The sequence below is a fragment of the Psammomys obesus genome, unplaced genomic scaffold (assembly GCF_907164565.1).
Source record: "Psammomys obesus unplaced genomic scaffold, mPsaObe1.curated_primary_1811, whole genome shotgun sequence".
NCBI classification, from domain to species: Eukaryota; Metazoa; Chordata; class Mammalia; order Rodentia; family Muridae; genus Psammomys; species Psammomys obesus.
In genome coordinates, this window is record NW_026586550.1 from 6858589 (window position 1) to 6878858 (window position 20270).

Genomic DNA, 20270 nt, shown 5'->3' on the forward strand with positions numbered 1-20270 from the left:
GTGTGTGTGTGTGTGTGTGTGTGTGTGTGTGTGTGTGTGTGTGTGAGTGAAGAGACGTCTTGGGGGTTGAGAGCACTAAGCACTCTCACAGAGGATGTACAGTCGGTTCCCAGCACCCTGTGGTGGCTCCCAACTGGCTGTAAATCCAGTTTCAGGGAATCTGATGCCCTGTTTGACCTCCATGGGGAACAGGCTCACACAGGACACATACATATATGCAGTGGGATAGAGTGCTTTCTGTGTGAGCATGAGAGCCTGAATTAGATTACTCACACCTATGTAAAACCCAGGTGTGCCGCACACACCTATGATCCCTGCCCTGGGAGGCAGAAATGAGGATCCTGGGGGCTGGTCAGTCTACCCAGTGAGTGAGCTCCGTTTAGTGTCTCTGTCAAAGAATAAGGAGGAATACAGAAAGTCAACCCCTGGGGTGTGTTTGTGTGTGTGAGGCGTGTGTGGGTGTGTGCATACACATAAAACCTAACTATCTAATGTTCAAAATGTTTCATGAAGCCAGGTGCTGGTATCACAGGCTTTTTTTTTTAAAGATTTATTTATTTTATGTGTATGAGTGTTCTATCTGCATTTACATCTGCCAGAAGAAGGAATCAGTTCACATTGTAGATGGTTGTGAGCCATCATGTAGTTGCTGGAAATTGAACTCATGAACCTTTAGAAGAGCAGACAGTGCTCTTAACCAATGAGCCATCTCTCCAGCCCGACATCACATGCTTTTAATCCCAGAGGCAGGTGTATCTCTGAGTCCAAGGTCAGTCTGGTCTACAGAGTTCCGGGATAGCCAGAAACCCTGGCTTTAAAAAAACAAAACAACAACAGAAGGTGGAAAGCAAATGAAGAGAGGCACCTCTGGCCCTCACATGTGCACACATGTACACAAACATACTAACATCTATGTATGTGTGACCTCCACAGTGTTTTTCTACAGCACCTCCAGCTGAAGCCTGCCTCTGCCTCCTAAACTGCTGGGATTAAAGGTGTGCGACACGACACGACTGCCCAGCAAACTATTTTTCTTTTGGATTAGAAATTGGTGTAGGGGTATGTTTACTCTACATGATTTTTATCATGGCCTCTTTTTTAATTGTTACATAGATCCCTAGATATTTAAATACAACCTGGCCAGTTGGGAAAGTGTTACTTGCATGTATATGTTTTTAGGGAAAACCAATCCAGGGGCTCCTGTCTGGGGAAGACTTTCCCCAGCTGCCAGTCAACATTCCTTAGTTGCTGTGGTTCCTCTTCTAGGGCTGAGGCCCTCTGGGCTTCCCCCCTTTCACAATAGCATGTCTACTGGTGTCTTCCTTGTTTAGGCTGTATTTAGACAGCCATGTTGATGAGACTTCTCTGACATTTCTAGGGATACGATCTCACAGCAAACTTCCTGTTCTCACTCTCTCTCCTACTCCCCTATTCTGCAATCCGTGAGCCAAAATATGAAACGCTTCACAAATGCATGCCATCCTCACACAGCGGCCATGTTAGTCTTCTCTGTATTGTTCCAGTTTTAGTATATGTGCTGGGGAAGTGAGCACTTAGTATATGTAAATTTTAAGAAGCATTTTATAACTATTTTCTGGCTACCAAATAGAGACAAATCATAATTCTTCAAGTATATAGCCTTGTGGGGGTGTGGCCCTACCCAGTGGGCCCTAATACTGTTCCTAGTTCATTCTGTGACTCACTATATCATCCCTGTAACCAAAGAAATAAAGGGTGAAAAGAGTCCATATTAACTTGCATATTAGTTACCTGTCATTTTAAAAAGGAATACAACCCAGCACTCAGGAGGCAGGGGCAGGCTGATCTCTGGGAGTCTGGGCCAGTGTGGTCGAGTACCAGGACAGGGCTATTCAAAGAAACCCTTTCTCAAAAAATCTGAAAGAAAAAAAAAAAAAAAAAAAAACGGCGGGAGGTGAGGGGCTACAGTCTGTCTTGTGGGGCCAGCATGGTGTGGTGACAGGGGTGAAGTCGTTGGTCACATTGTATATTATTTTTATATTCCCCAATTCTTCTCTTTTTCTACGTTTTTCATCTATTTACTTGAGTTACTTAAAATGGGTAACTTGCCTATATGCATACCACATGAGTACCACGCCTGAGGAAGTCAGAAGAGGGTGTCGCATGCTCCGGAACTGGAGTTTCAGATGATTGTGAGCACCGTGTGGGTGCAGGAATTAAACTAGGGCCCTCTAGAAGAGCAGCCAGTGCCCTTTACCACTGAGCCACAGTTCCAGTAACCCCAGTATGAGCTACTTCTGTTGCTGTGACCAGGTACCTGAGAAGCAGTTTAAGAGGAAAGGTTATTTTGGTTTCCACTTTGAGCGCCCAACCTTCATGGTGAGGAATTCATGCAGGCAGAGGTGTGAGGCAGACGGCCACATGGTGTCCGTAGCAGAGAAGGGGGAGGGGAGGAGAGAGACAGTAGAAGCACCCTCATGGTGGCTCACAACCATCTGTAACTCCAGTTGCAGGGAATTCAACACCGTCTTCTGAGCTCTGCAGACACCAGGCACACGGTGCACAGGCGTGCATGCAGGCAAAACACTCATAAACACAGAAAATAAAATCCAAACTGACCCAGTTACCTCACTTTGTACGTCCTTAGATACACATCAGAACTGTGTAAGTGACAGAAAGTGTCCAGTGATGCAGTTCTTAGAGAGCGATGGGAGATGTCAGGCGTCGCCATCCTTTCCTCATCTCTAGGTGCTGTAGTGGATGTAAACATGTTTTGTTTTGTCCCCAAGTGTGACACGTGGAAATGTTTTTGGTATGTCCCCCTAAACAGCCCCTGGTGTTTGTCTTTGGTCAGCTGAAAAAACATCCTTTGAGTATAAAATAGCCCCCAAACAAAGCATCTTTTGGTTTCTTCTATTCATATTAACTCAAGACACTCCTAGAGGGAAATGCTTGCACAGAGAAAGGCTCCAGAGAATGTTTTGAGGTTGCTTGCTGTGGTTGCTGTTGTGTTTGCTGGATCGCTGTTTTGCTGTTCAGCTGGACTTCTGGAATACAGATGACTGAGATTGGTATTGTCCCCACAAAAACCCAGCATCCCTAACCAGCAGGAAGTAGCTAAAGAGGTCTGTGTCCCTAACCTGATTTTTTCTCCGTGTGTGTGTGTGTGTGTGTGTGTGTGTGTGTGTGTGTGTGTTGGGGGGATGGACAGGAAGTAGAGGCATTTAAAATAAAATAGGTCTTTGAAAAATCTAAACCTACAAGATGCTGGTTTTCTGTTCTGCAAATGCTTCCCATCACATCCATTGTGTCATGGTGATCCCCCCCCCCCCCACACACCTCTCCCAGTCCACTTCCCAGGGTTCTTTTTCTACAGAATTGTTCCCAGAAAGTTAGGGAGTGAGACTTGGAATTGTTCCTGTTGATCCAGAACCTTCTGGTGGCTTCCATCTAGAGATAGGTTGAAAAGCCTCCTCTCTGGATGGGTAGGAGATGCTGGGAGCTTCTGCTTGCCTCCCAGGAGATAGAGCTTTTCCCCTGATACATCAAGGCTGGGAAATAGACTTCAAGATGTTTTTAAAAAATGTAAAAACGCTTTAAAAATATCTTCCTGCCTGACATACGTATTCTGGTGTCTTATAGAGTCAGCGGGGCCTGAACTGCCTGCAGCAGAGTCTCAGGCCTTTGTTGCATAGCCACAGTGCTCTACTTTGCAGCCATAGTCTAGTTTTCACACTTCAAAACCCAATGGTGACTTCTGCCCTGTGGGTCAGTCAGCCTTATTTCAGGAAAGGCTGCCCCAGGCTTGTCCTTTCAATCACATCTCACAGCCCTACCCTGACCTTAGCATAATGGAACCTGGATGGTTCCTATACCTAGCACTGCATTTTCAGGGGTGTGTGATGGTGCGCACCTTTAACCCCCCTGCTAGGGAGGTAGAGGTAGAAGGATCAGAAGTTCAAGGCTATTGTGAGTGGCAGGAGACCCAGTACTCAGTTACATGTTGAGCTCAAGGCTAACCCGGGTTCCAGATTTCTGTCTGTCTCAAAAACAAAACACAACAAAAAACAAAACAAAACAAACCACAAAAGGCTGCTCTGAGCAAAAGGAGCAACCTGGTGTCCAACACATTCCAAACTGTTGGATGAGACTGAGTGTTAGGTTAAGCCATTGGCTGGGTCTCACTCTTCCATGCTCTGCTTAGAAAACTGATGCCTAAGTAAAGTCACATATTTCTACTTATGTTGGCCTGAAATAGTTACTCTCCATCTTTTCAAAACAAGTGCTTGAGGATGGAGAGATGGCTCAGCAGTTAAGAGTACTTTTTACTTTTTCAGAGGACCTGGGCTCAGTCCCTGCACCTCCATGACAGCTCACAACCATCTGTCACTCCAGTTCCAGGGCGTCTGATGTCCTCCAAGAGCACTGCAGGCACGTGCACACAAATTCATGCAAGCACACACATACACACATGAAAAGAATTAGAATAGGTGGGACTGGACAGCTGTGGGAGACTCTGTGAAGAAAGATAGGGTGATGGGGAGGAATTGGACTTGAAAAAAGGCAGGATGAGGGCATGCCACTCACTCTCCGAGATGATGGCCACGCCCTTCACTAAAGTAGGAAGAGCCAATGTCCTGCTTTTCAAAAAAGACTGCCTTAAGTTTCATGTCCACCCAGAAGAAAGCGCTACAAAGAAGAGGAATGTTCTTGTGTGGAGCCTGATAGATAAGATCATTCAGACACACAGATCCTTGGACAGCCCTTGCCTTGGAAAAAGTAGCTGAAGGGGGTGTGCAGCGAAGAACAGATGCTTAATGGCAAAGTGCATGTGTAGCATGTACAAGGGCCTGGGTTTGATCCGCAGCACCAAGTCCATAATAAAGCCAGAAACACTGAGGGGCAAAAGTCTTTAAAGTGACAGAAGCCTCTGGAAGCACTCCTTCCCCTCCCCATTATCCACACACGGGTAGGAACAGCCTTCCTTGGGGCCATGGCTCTGTGCTCATGCTGCCAGGTCTTTGGGCTCCTCTGGAGTTAGCTTCATCAGTTTGTCCACACACAGCAGGATGAGGGTGAGGAACCAAAAACTCCAGCCAACTGCCGCAGCAATCCAGCCATATTCATCCACCGAGGTTCGGCAGCACAGGGAGGCTAGTGGGCAGAACTCCACATCTGACGGGGAGAGCAAAAACAGGACTGTAACTCGCCAAGCGTACCCGCTCCCTCTCAAGCTAGTTAAGGAAAAGAGCAAGAAGGCAGCTGGTGTTTAGAAGCGCTTGCTACTTGTTAAGTGTATACTAAGTCTTTATATGTTTGCTACTTATGCACTCAAGGTAATATCGCTGTCATCACATTGTTTTGGTGCTGGGGATTAAACCCAGGGCTGTGAATGAGGATATGCTCTGCCACTGAGCTATACTGTTCAATTGTTATCCCTACTTCATAGAAAGAAACCAAAACTGAAGAAGCCCAGGACCACAAGATAGCAGATGTAGAGCTCACATTCAAGTCTGCAGATCCCAAAGCTGTGTTCTTGGCCTCTTAAGTATTGTTCCTCATTCCCTGTCTTTATGAGTGCACAGATGTAAACACAGTTGGTCATTTGGTGCAGCTGGGATAAAGGGGCCAGAGTTAAAGTGAAGCAAAGCCTTCTGTCGATGGGACCTGTGTGACAGAGATGCCTTCCTGCTCTCTGGAGCAGCTGCTTTTCATGGGCTTCTCACCCCCAAATGCTAAAACATTCTCTCTCAGAGCATCTTCGGCGCTGGCCGGGGGATGGGTCAGTAGACCCACCTGTGCGAAAGATGATAGTGTGAAAAAATTCAGATGGAGACCAAGCTAGCTTTGACCAGCTCTGTGGACAGTGCTGGGGCACAACCCCTTCCCCATCGCCTAGGAAGACCGGGAAGGTCTGCGCCGCCTGACACCAAGTAGTGGACAGAGAAGGGCCCACATTTCTTTCCCAGCTCCCGAGATGGTTCTAAGAGCAGGACAGTTGACGGGAAACTTACTGGCACACTGCTCCATGGTCCCAGGGTCTGGGTGGTGTGTGCTCAAGGTTGAGTTGTCACTGCTAGCTTCTGCAAGAAAAGGGCAGAGATAGTCTCAGCGAGTCCCAGGCAAAGGGTTTGAATTGTTTTGTGCACAAGTAGTGAGTATAACGGCAATGTTCTAGAAGTCCTGGTGAAGACACCACTCTGCAACACTGAGACTCTGGTAAAAGAAAAAAAAAATGAGTTGTGCTCCCCACACTCATCAGCTGAAACCCTGACTCTCCAATGGGCCTGTATTTGGAGACAGACAAAAGAATTAAGGCCAAGTGAGGATGTACAGAGTCCTATGCAGTATGAGTGGTGTTGTGAGAGGAGAAAGATGGCACACACCTTTAATCTCAGTGCTCAGGAGGCAGAGGCAGGTGGATCTCTGTGAATTCCAATAGGTCGTTCAAGGTCACAGTGAGACAGAAGCCATCTGTAACCCCAGGAGGGAGAAACCAAACCTGCCTACACTTTGACCTAGACATCTAGCCTCCAGAATGGTGGACAAGTCCTTCTCTGTTCACCAAGTCTGTGGTGTTTGTTTTACAAGCCCAAATGAAAGATTATGTTCCCTTTCTTTAAACATAGTTCATTTTGTTTTAATTTTTAAAGTAGTGTACAAAATAATATTTTTTCATTATTACATTCGTACACAAAGGTTATGTACTCTGCATGTATTTGCCCTTCTGCTCCCTCTCCCATCCTGTGGGTCCTTTTCATCTTTCGAAGTAATCCCTGTGCTGTTTAGTTCTTGTCAGCTTGACATAGAGTCACCTGGGAAAGGGAAGCTCGGTTGAAGAATTGCCTCAATCAGGTGCATGTTTGTGGGGGCATTTTCTCTTTTAGGGATTGATGTGGGGGAGGCAGCCCCTGATGGATGGTATCAGTCCTCAGTAGGTGGTCCTGGTTTGTATAAAAAAGCATGCTTCCTGAGACATGGAAGAGCGAGCTAGTGGCCTCTGTGGCCTCTTCTTCAGTTCCTGCCCCTAGGTTCCTGACCTGACATCCCCTGATGGACGGTAAACTAAGGTGAAATAATTTCTTTCTTCTTGAAGTTGCTTTTGGTCAGTCTTTTATTGCAGCAATAGAGAAGCAAACCAGGACAGTCCCCTTCCCCGTTCATATAACAGACACATAAATCTCCCCATATTTGCCTGGATTCCACATGTGACTTATTTTACTTAACATGATTTTTGGTACCATCCATTTTCTTGAAAATGAGTATTCCTTACTATGAGTAAAAGTCATGCATCTGTACCACATCCTTCATCCATTCACGCACATCCAGACTGGTTCCCTTTCGTAGCCACTATAAATAGGACAGCAGTAAAGCGGGTATCTCTGTGGTGTGTTGACCTAAGTACCATCCCCTTTTATTGTTGTTTCATCCTCAATGAGACTTCTTTTCGAAAAATGCTTTTTAAGCTGCGCTTGGTGGCACTCACCTGTAATTCCAGCACTCAGGGAGGCAGAGACAGGCGGATCTCTGAGTTTGAGGACAGCCTGGTCTACAAAGCAAGTCCAAGCCAGCCAAGGCTACACAGAGAAACTGTATCTCAAAAAGAAAAAATGCTTTTAAGGTGAGCATATTGGCACACACTTTTAATCCCAGCACTTGGGAAGAGGAAGCTGAGAGATCTCTGAGTTTGTGGCTAGCCTGATCTACATAGCAAGTTCCAGGTCAGCCAGGGCTACGTAGAGAGACCCTGTCAAAAAAGAAAAAAAGAAAGAAAGAAAGAAAGAAAGAAAGAAAGAAAGAAAGAAAGAAAGAAAGAATCAAACCGAAAAAGCTGAGTGACAGAGACCCGCCGCACACAGCTGCTTCCTGTGTATACGGCTATAGCTATAGGCTGGCTGGTCATTCCACCATAAAGTGGATAAAGTGAACCAACACTGGACAATCCAGAATGTCTCTGTCACAGCATATATAGTTTCTTTCCAACATGTGAACAAATAAATGTTGAAATCTGACCCTGATTCTTTATCTCCTAGGGCTGTGATGTAGTTACGCAGGCACAAGGTTATCAGGGAAAACGACATCTCAAGTGAGCAAGTCCACTGCTTTCCAGAATAGTCCATGTTTAGAACTGTCTCCTGACTGACAAGCAAGGGACAGGAAGGTGGGGGGAAAGACCTTTAGATGGCAGCCTGAAAGTTCTGTCAGGAGTTTGTGGAACGGTGCTGGGTCCTGGGGATTCCGGGGAAGAAAAGAAAAGCCGTGTCCATGTATCTTCTGGCCAAGGATGGCAAGATCCACAATACCCAGGACAGCAGTTCCTCCACACTGTGGCTATGTAAGTTTCTCTTTTTAAAAGGAAAGTTGAAAATTCAGCTAGTCACATCTGAAGTGTGTTCAGGTGTCCCCTGTAGCCGATGGCCCCTCTTTGGAAACACAGTTCAACCAGAATCCACACAAGTACCAATCTAGGCAGGCACACTAAAACCAAAGGGTGTTTTCATAAAGATCTCGTGGACCTAAGGCTGGCCTTGAACCTGCAGCAGAGAATGATGATAAACTCCTGATTCTCCTGCCTCTACCTCCCAAGTACTAGGGTGACAGGCAGACACCACTGTGCTGGGCGCTTGCAAAACTGCAGACAGCCTGGGGCTTCGTGCGTGCTAGAAAGGTCCTCCTTCAACTGAGCTGTGCCCCAGCCTAAGAGGCTGACTTTTGAAGAGCCTTTCTGGAACTCATATTGCTGTTTGCTTGAAAATGGAAAGGAGAACTTCGATCACTCATGGCCTGTTGGGTCAGCATGCCCTTTTGAGGTGCTGTTGACACAGAGCAGGGTAATTGAGGAAGAAAGTTGTTCTGAACCAGAGCTGGAGAACTGCTGCCACCCAGGCCCCAGTCACTCTGTCCTGACTAAAGTATGGTAATTACCTTGATACAATCTGACTACTGCTGTAAATTATTTACGTAGCTTAGAGTTGAGCCTTGTTTTGGAGAAACTGATTCCTGGACATTAGGAAATTCCTTCAAAACCAAATCACTTGCTTAGCCTTGACCTTGTCTCTCTCCCTAGGGTGTGTTCTCAGGACAGAATACGTGAATGGAAAAAATTTAATTAGATGCCAGTATTAGGTTGTCAGTTTTAGAGGTCAAAACACACTCCTTATAAGCAGTTTTAGGTGCTTCAGATGGGATTGCTGAGAGGAAAATTCCCAAGTATTTGAATATTATCCTTTACCATTCTAAGGTCCAGCCAGGGACTGGTGAGCTAGGGGAGATACAATCGACACTGTCATTGTAAACAGAAAACAACAACCACAAAAACCTCATTCTTGTTTGTGGTGGATGAATTGAGAGTAACCATAACTACTATCACTTATTGTGTGCTTGCCACTATTTTGTTGTAAATGGTTTGCAAGTTGTTACTCATTTCTTCTTGACAAATAATCGCATAAATCATAAACCACAGTTCTGTTACCCCGATGTTATAAACAGAGTCTGGGGCACAAAGAGGTGAAGTAATTTGCTCAAGATCACACAGCTAGTGAGTGGGATGAGGAGAGAGGAGTCAAGGCTCTGAAGCTCTGAAGAGCCCCAAGAGCCTCCTGACAGTCCCTAGAGGAGAGAACTCAGGATGACAGTGTTGAGAAGTGTGTGACAGGGAGTAGGGCCTCTCTGAGGATGCCTGGGGCAAGGTCAAAAGCAGGAGGGAAGGATCCAGACTCCTTAATGCTCAGGTGTAGAGACCAGCCTGGGGAAAGCCAGGTCTCTTGAGACTTTGAGGTGAGAATCTGTGTTCCAGGGCTCAGGAGGGGTGGAGCGCAGAGGGTCACTTTCCGGTTCCAAATGGGCAGAGCAAGGGAACCTCTGCTGCGCTGAGGGAAGGTGAGGGCTCATCCTGAGGGAACCTGGAGGAGCCACGAGAAAAGCACCAGAGCCATACATAACCTGTGTCTACCAGTTAGGGCGCCCGACTGAGATGCCCGGCAAAAGGCTTGTTATGCTTTGTTTTGTTTTGTGGCTAGGGTCAGCGGTGTGTGTGTGTGTGTGTGTGTGTGTGTGTGTGTGTGTGTGTGTGACTGCTGCTGTCCCAAAAAAGGAATTGAGAGCCATGAACCCAACACCCCCCACCCCAGCTGACCCCCACCCCAGCTCTGTGCTTGATCCTCCAGGGAAGCGAATTCCATTTCCTCTTTCCTCAGTGCAGAACCAACCCTGGCCAAGGAATCCTCCCCTCCCCCTAAGCCCTGCCCTCCCTTTCCAAGGTGGCCAAGAGTAAAGCTCAGAACTATTACCTGTACCGCAGGGCAAGTGGAAGGAGGTGAGGACCAGGCTGACGAGCAGGGCGGCCTGCGGGGCAGAGGTGAGATACCCAGGGCTGCAGATGCAGATACCTGTCTGGGCCATGTTGGTGCAGGGGTGCTTCGGGCTGGTGACCATGTGTCCTGTGTGTGCTGTCTGAGGTGACTCCTGTCCTGCTGGAACTGGGAATCTGTTCAGTGTTTGGGGGTAAAGAAAGAAGGTGGAGCCAGGGAAACTGCCTGTCACACCCTCATGCCTCTGCTGGGGAGGGGCATCTCTGCCCTCCTTCCCTGCAACAGGGAAGGCAGTTCCCTGCTGGTTCCTCGGATCTGGGCTTGCTGTCGCTTCACTTGCAGGTGTAGTGTAGATTCTCTAAATCAATTATTATTTATTGAGCACCAACTGTGTGCATGAACTATGCCATAGCCAGCTGCACTCAGGGTGCTGGCATTACAAAAACCCTGAGCAACATGGGAAATGACCGAATGAGGCCAAACCACCTCTGCTAATGGGACATTTTAGGGAGAAAAATGACATTTGGACTGGGCCTTGAAGCATTCGTAGTTGCTTTAATGGGTAAAAAAGAGAAAGAGGCACTGTAGTAGGAAAGACAGGTGCCCAGAGCCCACAAGGTGGAGCTTGGGAGTCCCCTGTGATCTTGGCATAGAGAAGCATTGGTCAGGGCAGGGGTGGGCAGCCTGCAGAGCCAGGCTGAGTATCATCTGTACACCGACTGGGGTGTTTGTAGATGGTCAGGAAGCTCGTGGGGAGGCTGTGTGCAGAGTAGCAATCTGATGGATTGCTGCTTCCAGCCTCAGTGATTGACTGGCTGTGTTCTTTCCTAAGCGTCCTTACCTAAGGCAGTACATTCCAAGCTCTCTAGTGTATGCTTGGGACCATGAATACTCCGGGAACACACCGGACACATACTTTCCTAGAAATACATACCTATGATATGTTTAATTTATAGTTATAATAGGAGATTACTAACACACGTAATCATTAGGCAGCAATTATAACAATATATTAGGAAACTATTTCAAATTTAGGAATGCCTGATAGTGGTGTACACCTTTGGTCCCAGCACTCCAGAGGCAGAGGTGGATCTTTGAGTTCGAGGGCAGCCTGGTCTACAGAGTGAGTTCTAGGACAGCCAAGGCTACAGAGAAACCCTGTCTTGAAAAACCTAACAACAACTTAAGAATTGTTTCGAGGATTTCCCATCTAATATGATCAAAGTCTAATTGATGACAGGTAACTGAAGTGTCAGGAGGAAGAGGCAGAGATGTGAGGATCTGACTTCAGGGTGCTGCACACTCACTTTGAGGGGGAAAGGCGCCCATGAGCCTCACCTGAGACTTTAGGGTAACAGACATGGTTCCTGTCCTTGAGGAGAGCGCATTTCTGCAGAGAGACCACACAAGGAGGAATATGGATGCAATATGGAAAGACAATTACGGGAAGATAGCCGAGGAGATGATTAAGTCTGCTGAGAGGAGGGTGTACAAGGCAGTTGGCTAAGTGTTGATGTTTGCACGTGCAGGTGGGAGGTGATGGGTTCCTCAGGTAGCAGGGCCAGCACAGGTGAAGTGAGAGAGCTGTGTGAGTGTGGGCAGCGTGCCACACATTTTTACACTGTGTTCTCACGCATAAGGCCAGTAAGAAAGTGATGGCTGCAGGCCAGCTCACTCAAATCTCCATGGAAAGATGTCATGTCTGCTTGCTCACTCCTGTAATGCCAGCACTTAAGAGGTGAAAGGAGGAGGCTTGAGCCTGGGCCAGCCTGGGCTACATGAGCTTCCCTTCCCCCACAAAGCCCCAAGCCCCAACAACCACAAAAAACAAAAAGTAAAAAATTACAAGAAAAGCTCTATGGAAGGACATGTGTAATGGTCTATAAGGGCACTTGCTTTAGAGTTTTCCAAAGAAACAAAATAATGGTAGCCGTGATTTGGGGAATGGGGTGGAAGTGCTTCAGGCAGCTTAATTTCTTGCCCAAAACTGTCTAGGGCAAGGCAGCCACTGTTTGGACATTCACCAGTGTCCAAGTAGCAACACTGTGTGCCAGGCCTTTGTTGAGGATAAGGGGACTGTGAGTATTTCATGGTGGAAATGGAGGTTTTGGCTCAGCATTTCCGAGGTGGGTAGCTTACCAGGCCTGGGGGAATTGTGCACAGAGTTTCCAGGCATTAGTATATGCCCTGTCTAGGGAGTGACGATCAGACCGTTCTGGGAGCAGGAGTGGGGGCCGCAGTTTATCTGGATGAACTGAGAACACATTGCAAATGGTCCTGGATACAAGACAAAGGAAACGGGGCTTGACCTCATGATTAGGAAGCCATCTCTATGGAGCATAGATAGGGGCATATGCTTCAGACAAGGCTTGAAGCAGACCTGCACACAGGGGGTCACCTCAGAGGCCGTGGCAGGTGAGATCACTGGACCCTGAAATGAGAAGTTGAGCTGAGGCTGGATAAGAGGGCAACAGAGCTGGAAAGAATTGGGAGGCTAGGTCCAAAGCTGGGAGGGAGGCACACACCTTCACTTCCAAGTGACTAAGAGCCTGAGGCAGGAGGATCCTGAGATTCAGGCCAACCTGAGCCACATAGTCAGTCCAATGCCTGCCTGCTCTCTCCCCCCCCCCTCTCTCTATATATGTAAGGACAATATTTTAAAAGAGGCCATGAATTTGAGAGGGAGAAGGGTGAGGGGTCATGGGTTGAGGGAGGGGAGGGAAGGTGAAATGATGTAAATACTGTATATGCATATAAAATGTTAAAATAAATTTAATAAAAATTTGAAGAGTTGAGGGTGTATAGCTCAATCATAGAATGTTGTCTACCATGAACAAGGACCTGAGTTTTTCCTCCAAATAACTTAATAAGAAGAGAGGCTAGAGAGGTGGCTGAGCCGTCAAGAGCACACAGTGTGCTTGCAGACGCCGCAGGCTCTGCCCCTTGAAGGCACACTGGGTGACTTGTGACTGCCTGCAGCTCCAGTTCCAGGAGTCCAGCCACTTCCAGACTCTGAGGGCAATCTAGGAAACGGCATCTATGAAAGAGTAAGGGGCTCTCCAGTGGCCATGGAGTGGACCCCCGGGATCACATTCCAGTCCTGCCTATTAGTGGTGAACGGCCCTGGGCAAGTCACTTAATGCTTCCCAGCCTCCGTTTCCTTATCTGGAAATAGGATGACTTAATGAAGTAATCCATGGAAAAGCATCTAGCACAAGGCAGGCAGGTGGGCAAAACGATCAGAAATGAGAGGAAGGCAGTCTTGGGGGATACTAATGCCATTCATGTATTGGTTTATTTATAGGCTGCCTCAATCCACCCAGGGTTTGGAGGAAGCTTATTGAGGTAAAAATAAATCAATAGGGAAGCTTTTATTGTGGACCAGGCTCCTGCTCTGTGTCCCCACCCCCGCAGGACAGACTGAAAGTCAAAATGGAAGCGGGTCACTGTGGGGCACACCTGTAACCCCAGGATCTCTGTGCATTTGAAGCCAGCCTGGTCTACAAATTGAGTCCAGGATAGCCAGGCTATACAGAGAAACCCTGTCTTGAAAAACCTTTCCCCAACCCCCACCCCCGAAAAAAGTTCCATGTCACCAACCTGAGTGGATGTTGCTTATCCGGCTTTCCAAGGTCACAGATGGCCAATTTCTATCCATATTCCATGCATTGATACATTCCAAAAAAAACTAACATGGTGTTAATTGGTCAGTTATTTTCCTATTTCTCTGCCATTCTGTCCCCACTTCAGGATTTATCTTCGATTCTCTGCTGTCAATTGAGACAACCCGTCTACTCAGCCCTTTGGAAAATCTGTTCAGTGTTACAAAATGAGCTGGTGCTCCATTCTGGAATCACAAATAAAGCTAATTATAATCTTTAAATTGTGGTAATTTTGCTCTCTGATAGTACCAAATCTAGAGAGGAATTGTCTCCTAAAGCCCCTCCCCCAACAAATTATTCAATATATAAAAATAATATATTTATATATTTATATATTTTTTATAAATATATTTTATATTTTTATATAATCTAAAAGTAATATTAAAATATATATTTGCATACAAATATATTTTATATTTAAATTACATATAATTTTTATGTGTAAATATATAATATAAATATACAAAACAATGATATGTTTTATAAAACCCACATAAATATTGGTCTTTCAAGACAGGGTTTCTCTGTGTAATTCTGGCTGTCTTGGAACTCACTCTGTAAACCAGGATGGCCTTGAACTCAGTAGTCTACCTGCTACTGCCTCCTGAGAGCTGGAATTAAAGGTGTGCACCACCACTGCCAGAATACATTTAATATTTATTTTATTTTATTGTTATTATTCATGTTGTTTGCGTGAGTACTTGTGTGCCTGTGTGTTAAGGAGTCACCGAGGCTGTGAATTGCCTGATGTTGATGCCGAGAACTGAACTCGGGTCCTCTGGAAGAACAGCAAGTGCTCTTACCCATCAAGCTATCTCCCTAGTCTGGAAAGGTTTTCATATGTTAGATATGAGTTGGCCTATTCTTCCAAAATGGCAAGAGCCCGGGATGTATGAGCTTTTAGATGAGAGCGCTGACCTAAGCTGACAGCGCCCTATTAAATCTTTGAAGCAGTGGCCTTGGGATAGGGTACTGATCCAGCCCCTCCTTTTCTCTTTTATCAGTTATTGTTAGAGTTGAGATTAAGTGGGTTGTTTTTTTTTTTAGAGGTTTACTTATCTATGTATGTATTTTAAGTATACGGGTGTTTAGTCTGCCTTTACACTGCACATTAGAAGAGGGTATCAGATCCGGTGGGAGCACAGTTACAGATGGTTGTGAGCCATCATGTGGATACTGGAAATTGAACTCAGGACCTCTGGTAGAGCAGCCAGTGCTCTTAACTGCTGAGCCATCTCTCCAGCACCAAGAGATTGTTTTGTTGGACAATGGCAAATACTCTTTTATCAGATCCATACTTTGTTTTACTACAGATAGGCTGATTTCTCTAGTCTCTGGGAACTCACTAATTCCCGAAGGGAGGCTTCAGGGAGCTCTGAGAGTCCCCAGAGCTGCCTGTTTCCAGCCGGTGTGCAGTGAAAGAGCTGTAACCAGTAACCCTTTCATACATATTTGTGTTGGATTTACTTTGGAGACTGTACCAGGAAGTTACAAACTCAAGGCTGGACATTCTGCAGGAACTCTCTCAAGATTTTCTTTTCAAATAGTTCAGACAGTGTTTGGTTACACATTCTTAAAAAAAAAAAAAAGCCTTCAGAATAATTATATCTGTAGTCATGTTCTATGGTAGTGGCTCAAGTTGGAGATGGCCAAGATGGTGGGCTCCTCCTCCCACTCATTTTACCTATGTCTTTGATTTCACTTGAGAAAGTCCAGGAGAGGTCTAAGTGTATCTTCTATAAGAAGGCTCTTCCACAATGAAGACACACTGAAGAAGACTGTGGGAGACCCTTGGACCATATGTCCATTCTTTGGAATTTGGGCCTTTCAACCTCTAAGCAAAGATCCATTCTGAGGAAATTACTGGAGTTCAGGTCTGGGCTGCTGCTCCTCAAAGGCCAGGATTTGGATGACAAGTTGGTAGGAGCTGGAAATCCTGATAGGCTAGGGGACCTCATCCTCAGAGCTCCCTCTTCAGGAGGGAGGGTCTCAGGAGTGCAAAGGAAAGAAAGAAGTGGTCAGGAGGACTGTCACCATCCAGGATGTGTGTCTCCGTTTTCATCTTCTCGGCCAACCCCGATGGCTGTAACTTCCTGGGATTAAATTCTGTAGAGCACCCCCCTTTTAAATATGTTTTTTTTTTTTTTTAATGGTGTGTGTGTGTGCAGTGTGTATGCCTAGCACCTGTGGAGATGAGGTGTCAGACTAGAGCTAAAGACCATTGTGACCTGCTAGAAATCAGACCCAGGTCCCCTGGGGGAGAAGCCAATGCTCTTAGCCACTGAGCCATCTCTTTAGCACCCGCTCGATAGTTTTTAAGGGAACCACACACATCGTGGGTGGTTCTGTTAAAAAGGGTAGAAGTTACCTGCATCCATCCGAAGGGTAAGGGCATTTTAAGGTGAAGTTGATAGGCAACTAGCAGGCAAGGGCGTCTCGAGCTGCTGACCCAGTGACTGGCAGCCTCAGGCTCTCCTGAAGGTTCTCAGTCTTACCGTCTGTACACAGTACTTGTGTTGGCACAACAGTGCTTGTGGGCAAATTCATTTTTGTTTAATAAACAGAAAAGTGTGTCCTCCAAGAGTAACTTTAAGCTAAAGTTTTTGAAAAATAAGGTACATGTTTGTGGTGAACATCCAGTTCCTCCTACCAGTTCTGTGTCCATGAACCCAGGAGGGGGATGAAGAGATGGCTCAGGGGTTAACAGTACTGGCTGCTCTTCCAAAGGTCCTGAGTTCAATTCCCAGCAATTAGATGGTGGCTCACAAACATCCATAATGAGAGCTGGTGTCCTCTTCTGCTGTGCAGACACATATGCAGGAGGAATATTGTATAAATAATAAATAAATAAATCTTAAAAAGAAAGAAAGAAAGAAAAGAAACTGAAAGGGACCCGATACAGAGTTGGACACTGCTAGCTCTGTCTCTCCATCATCTAACTTCTATCCTATGGTGACCCCCTTTACCTTCTGTCTCCTTCATTACTCCGGCCACAGCCCTCTGGGAAGCACAACCAGCTCCAGCCAGCAGCCCTGGATTTAAATTTCCTCATGAGCACAGTGATGCTGCTCAAGATGTCTGCTGGAGACTGTCTAGGAGGGGGCCCAGAAGAGTGATACCTTCAATAGTCTGTGGGAAGGCTCTGGCCTTGGCTCTTCAGAGCCCACTGAGAGGAGACAAATGACCCCCGGAAGGAGTTCTTACCTAATGCAGATGGGGTGGGCTTGGGTAAGCCCTTGGAGTGATCCATTGGAAAGCTGCAGTGATGACAGGCCCAGAGACTGCAGTTTTGTGTGCTGCCTCTGGCCTTGCCACCAGCTCATTAGCTTCGAGGGCGCGGGCAAATCCCTTTACTTCCTTGAGTGTCTCCTTTCTGAGGGGCTTAGATGAAGCAGTTCTCAATCTGTGGGCCGCGCGACCCCTTGGAGGTCACGTAACCCTGTCACTGGGATGATACCCTGAATATCAGATGTTTATATTACAATTCATAATAGCAAAATTACACTTATGGAGTAGCAACAATAGAATTTAATGGTTGGAGTCACCACAACATGAGGAACTGTATTAAAGGGTCGTAGCACTAGGAAGGCTGAGAACCACTGGCTGAGAGAATTTCTAAGTTTTCTATGACTGAAATCAATATATGATAGTAAGAATAGAAAAAAAAGAAATAAGCTGGGAAATATTTTGAAAAATGAGGTAAATCTAAAAATTTTTAAAGGGAAAAAAAATCCAGTGTAGTTTAGACTAAATATTGCCAAAGGAAAGGCAGATTTCTGTTAGCCAGCCACTCCTATGTGAAAAGTATAGAAACTCAGGAAAAAGCTGCCCGTAGAAAACTGTGCGCTGTCTTGTTCTCCGTGGAGGAATGCTGTCTTCCGACATCTCCTTTGTGTGGTGAAGCAGGTCTACTCTGAAGGGAGACAGGTATGTCCAAGGTATGCTGAGGCAGAAAAGAGGGGACTCCACCTTACAGGTCTTCCTGGAGCGAGTGTGGCGGTGGGAGAGGTTGTAGAGGGAACAGTCACTGTCTGTGACCGGTGCTGTGTCCCAGGGCACCACCTACAGGACACAGGGCTGTGAACAACAGTGAGACACAGACTGTGGCCAGGAAGAAGTGGGAGTTTCCGTGGCAGGAATGCTCTTGCTTCCAAGATCCAGAAGTTAGATCACTGTGTGCTGGAGTCTGGGCTCAATGGTGATGTCACCGTCAGTGGAGTCCATTGTGGGGTGTGGAGGCGGAGCAAAGGGAGTGCTCCATGGAAGCAACTTTAACTCAGCTGCTCCTATTGCGAGCTCTTCGTTAGCACCATGGCTGGCCACAGTGCAGAAGTACTAGACTTCAGTCACGATTAAGTCGGCGATTTGAATGAAGGTGATCTCGCTGGAATCCGCTTCTGAAAAATTAGACAATCGTCTTTGAAAAGCTAGTGTGACTTTTGTAGCTAGAGTGTTTTGTTGGGCTTCAATTCCTTGCAAGTATTTGAGCTTGCCATTCCCAAGTGCCATTCTCCTGTGGACTAATCGTGTGCAGCTGAGTCTGTGAGTATGGCTGGCATCCTTCTAATCCTGGGATGGGCAGGAACACAGGAACCCCTCTGTGCACAGGGACACTACAGGGGAGAGTCCACACCTGCAGCTGAAGAACCATTGTTTAGAAAGTCCTCAGGCCATTCAAGTGCTTCCCCAGAGACCTTCCAGCGTACATCACTGGTGTCAAGCACTGAATGTCAAAAGCAGTGTTATTTTGGATTTAACTCTATGAGAGTTATTTCTCTAAAGACCCCATATCAAATGTAACTGCTGTTTTCCTTTAGTGCACTGGGTTGGGGATTTTGGGTGTATATAAAAATACGTGGTTTGGTGATGCAGGTTTATAATTCCAGAATTGAGAAAGCCGAAGAGCCAGGAATAATCCAAGTTCAAGCTCAGCCTGTGCAACTTAGTGAGATCTTGCCTTGAAAAAAGTAAAGACAGGGCTACCATGTTTGAGGCCAAAGGTTCCAAGCAGCACTGCCAAAAAATTAATATATGAATGAGTTCAATGATTTGCAAGAGAATTATCTTTTCTCTCTCTCTCTCTCTCTCTCTCTCTCTCTCTCAAGCCTGTAAAACAAATGATTAAAGAAACAAGAATGAGCCAGTCCTGGTAGTGCACACTTTTAAACATGGTACTCGGGAAACAGTATAAAATTGTCTTAGTTACTTTTCTATTGCTGTGATAAAACCCCATTGGCCAAGGCAACTTATACAAGAAGCATCTCATTGGGGCTGACAGTTTCAGAGAGATAGGAATCCATGATCATCCTTGCAGGGAGCAGAGCAGCAGGCAGGCAGGCATGGCTCTGGAGCAGCAGCTGACAGCTCACATCCTGACCCACAAACAGAAAACAGAGAGCACTGGAAGAGTAGCGCTTGCTTACTTTGATAGTGCTGAAGTTTTACAATGGCATCAAGATTGGCGTAGGTGGCAGCAGTACATATTTTAAGCTCTAGAAATAAAATTGAGATATTTATAGCTAAAAAAAAAAAAAACCAACAACAACAACCAACATTTGAACCCCCTAATGTTCAGTACTGGGCTCCAGGGATTTCTTACATATTATGGACTGGATTGTGTTCCCAACCCTCTAATTTGTATGTTGAAGCCTTAATCTCTGGTAACTCAGAATGTGGCCTTATGTGGAAGTGGGGTTACTATAGAGGTGTTTTTATTGGAGTAGCAGATGTACTGGCCAGGTGTCCTTATGACACAGAAACCCACATATAAAGATGAAGGCAGAGAGCCAGGTGGTGGTGGTGCACACCTTTAATCCCAGCACTTGGGAGGCAGAGGCACGTGAACTTCATTGAGTTCGAGGCCAGCCTGGTCTACAGAGTGAGTTCCAGAGCAGCCAAGGCTACACAGAGAAACCCTATCTCAAAAAACAAAAACAGAGAAAAGATGAAGGCAGAGATTAGAGTGATATACCCCTAAGACAAGAGAAAACAAGGGCTGCCATGCATCATTGGAGTCAGACACAAACCTGGAACACAGTTGTCCCCACAGTCTGTGGGGGACTAAGCCTTTTGGTTTCTAATCTGCAGAACTGTGAGATAGTACAGTTCTTTCTTTTTTAAAAAGATTGTTTGTTTATATTTTATGTGCAGTTGGTGTTTTGCCTGCTCGTGTGTCTGTGTGAGGGTGTCAGATCTTGGAGTTATGAGCTGTCATGTAGGTGCTGGGAATTGAACTTGGGTTGTCTGAAGACCCATCTCTTAAGCTCTGATAGTGTGTGTGTGTGTGTGTGTGTGTGTGTGTGTGTGTGTGTGTGTGTGT

At 46.1% G+C, this 20270-nt stretch overlaps 2 protein-coding genes and 1 non-coding gene across 3 annotated transcripts in view; 1 reads left to right on the forward strand and 2 right to left on the reverse strand.

Annotated features, from left to right (window-relative positions):
• Atp6v0a4 (ATPase H+ transporting V0 subunit a4) overlaps positions 1-20270 on the forward strand; it is a 77960-nt gene that overhangs the window by 607 nt on the left and 57083 nt on the right. The gene's annotated exons all lie outside the window — the stretch shown is intronic.
• On the reverse strand, positions 1449-1553 carry LOC129672636 (U6 spliceosomal RNA). The gene has a single exon (XR_008719525.1). It is a non-coding gene; the product is annotated as a U6 spliceosomal RNA (small nuclear RNA).
• Tmem213 (transmembrane protein 213) lies at positions 4985-10413 on the reverse strand. The gene is made up of 3 exons (XM_055602053.1): positions 10269-10413; positions 5994-6062; positions 4985-5154 (listed from the first exon to the last, which is right to left on the reverse strand). The coding sequence occupies exons 1-3, from the start codon at positions 10411-10413 to the stop codon at positions 4985-4987; spliced, it is 384 nt and encodes a 127-aa protein (XP_055458028.1).

Coding starts and splice junctions, on each gene's coding strand:
- Tmem213 (XM_055602053.1), bottom strand. CDS start 10,413: ATGGTCACCAGCCCGAAGCACCCCTGCACCAACATGGCCCAGACAGGT. Junction 6,063..10,268: donor CCACTTGCCCTGCGGTACAG/GTAATAGTTCTG, acceptor CTTTTCTTGCAG/AAGCTAGCAGTGACAACTCA. Junction 5,155..5,993: donor GACCATGGAGCAGTGTGCCA/GTAAGTTTCCCG, acceptor TCTCCCCGTCAG/ATGTGGAGTTCTGCCCACTA.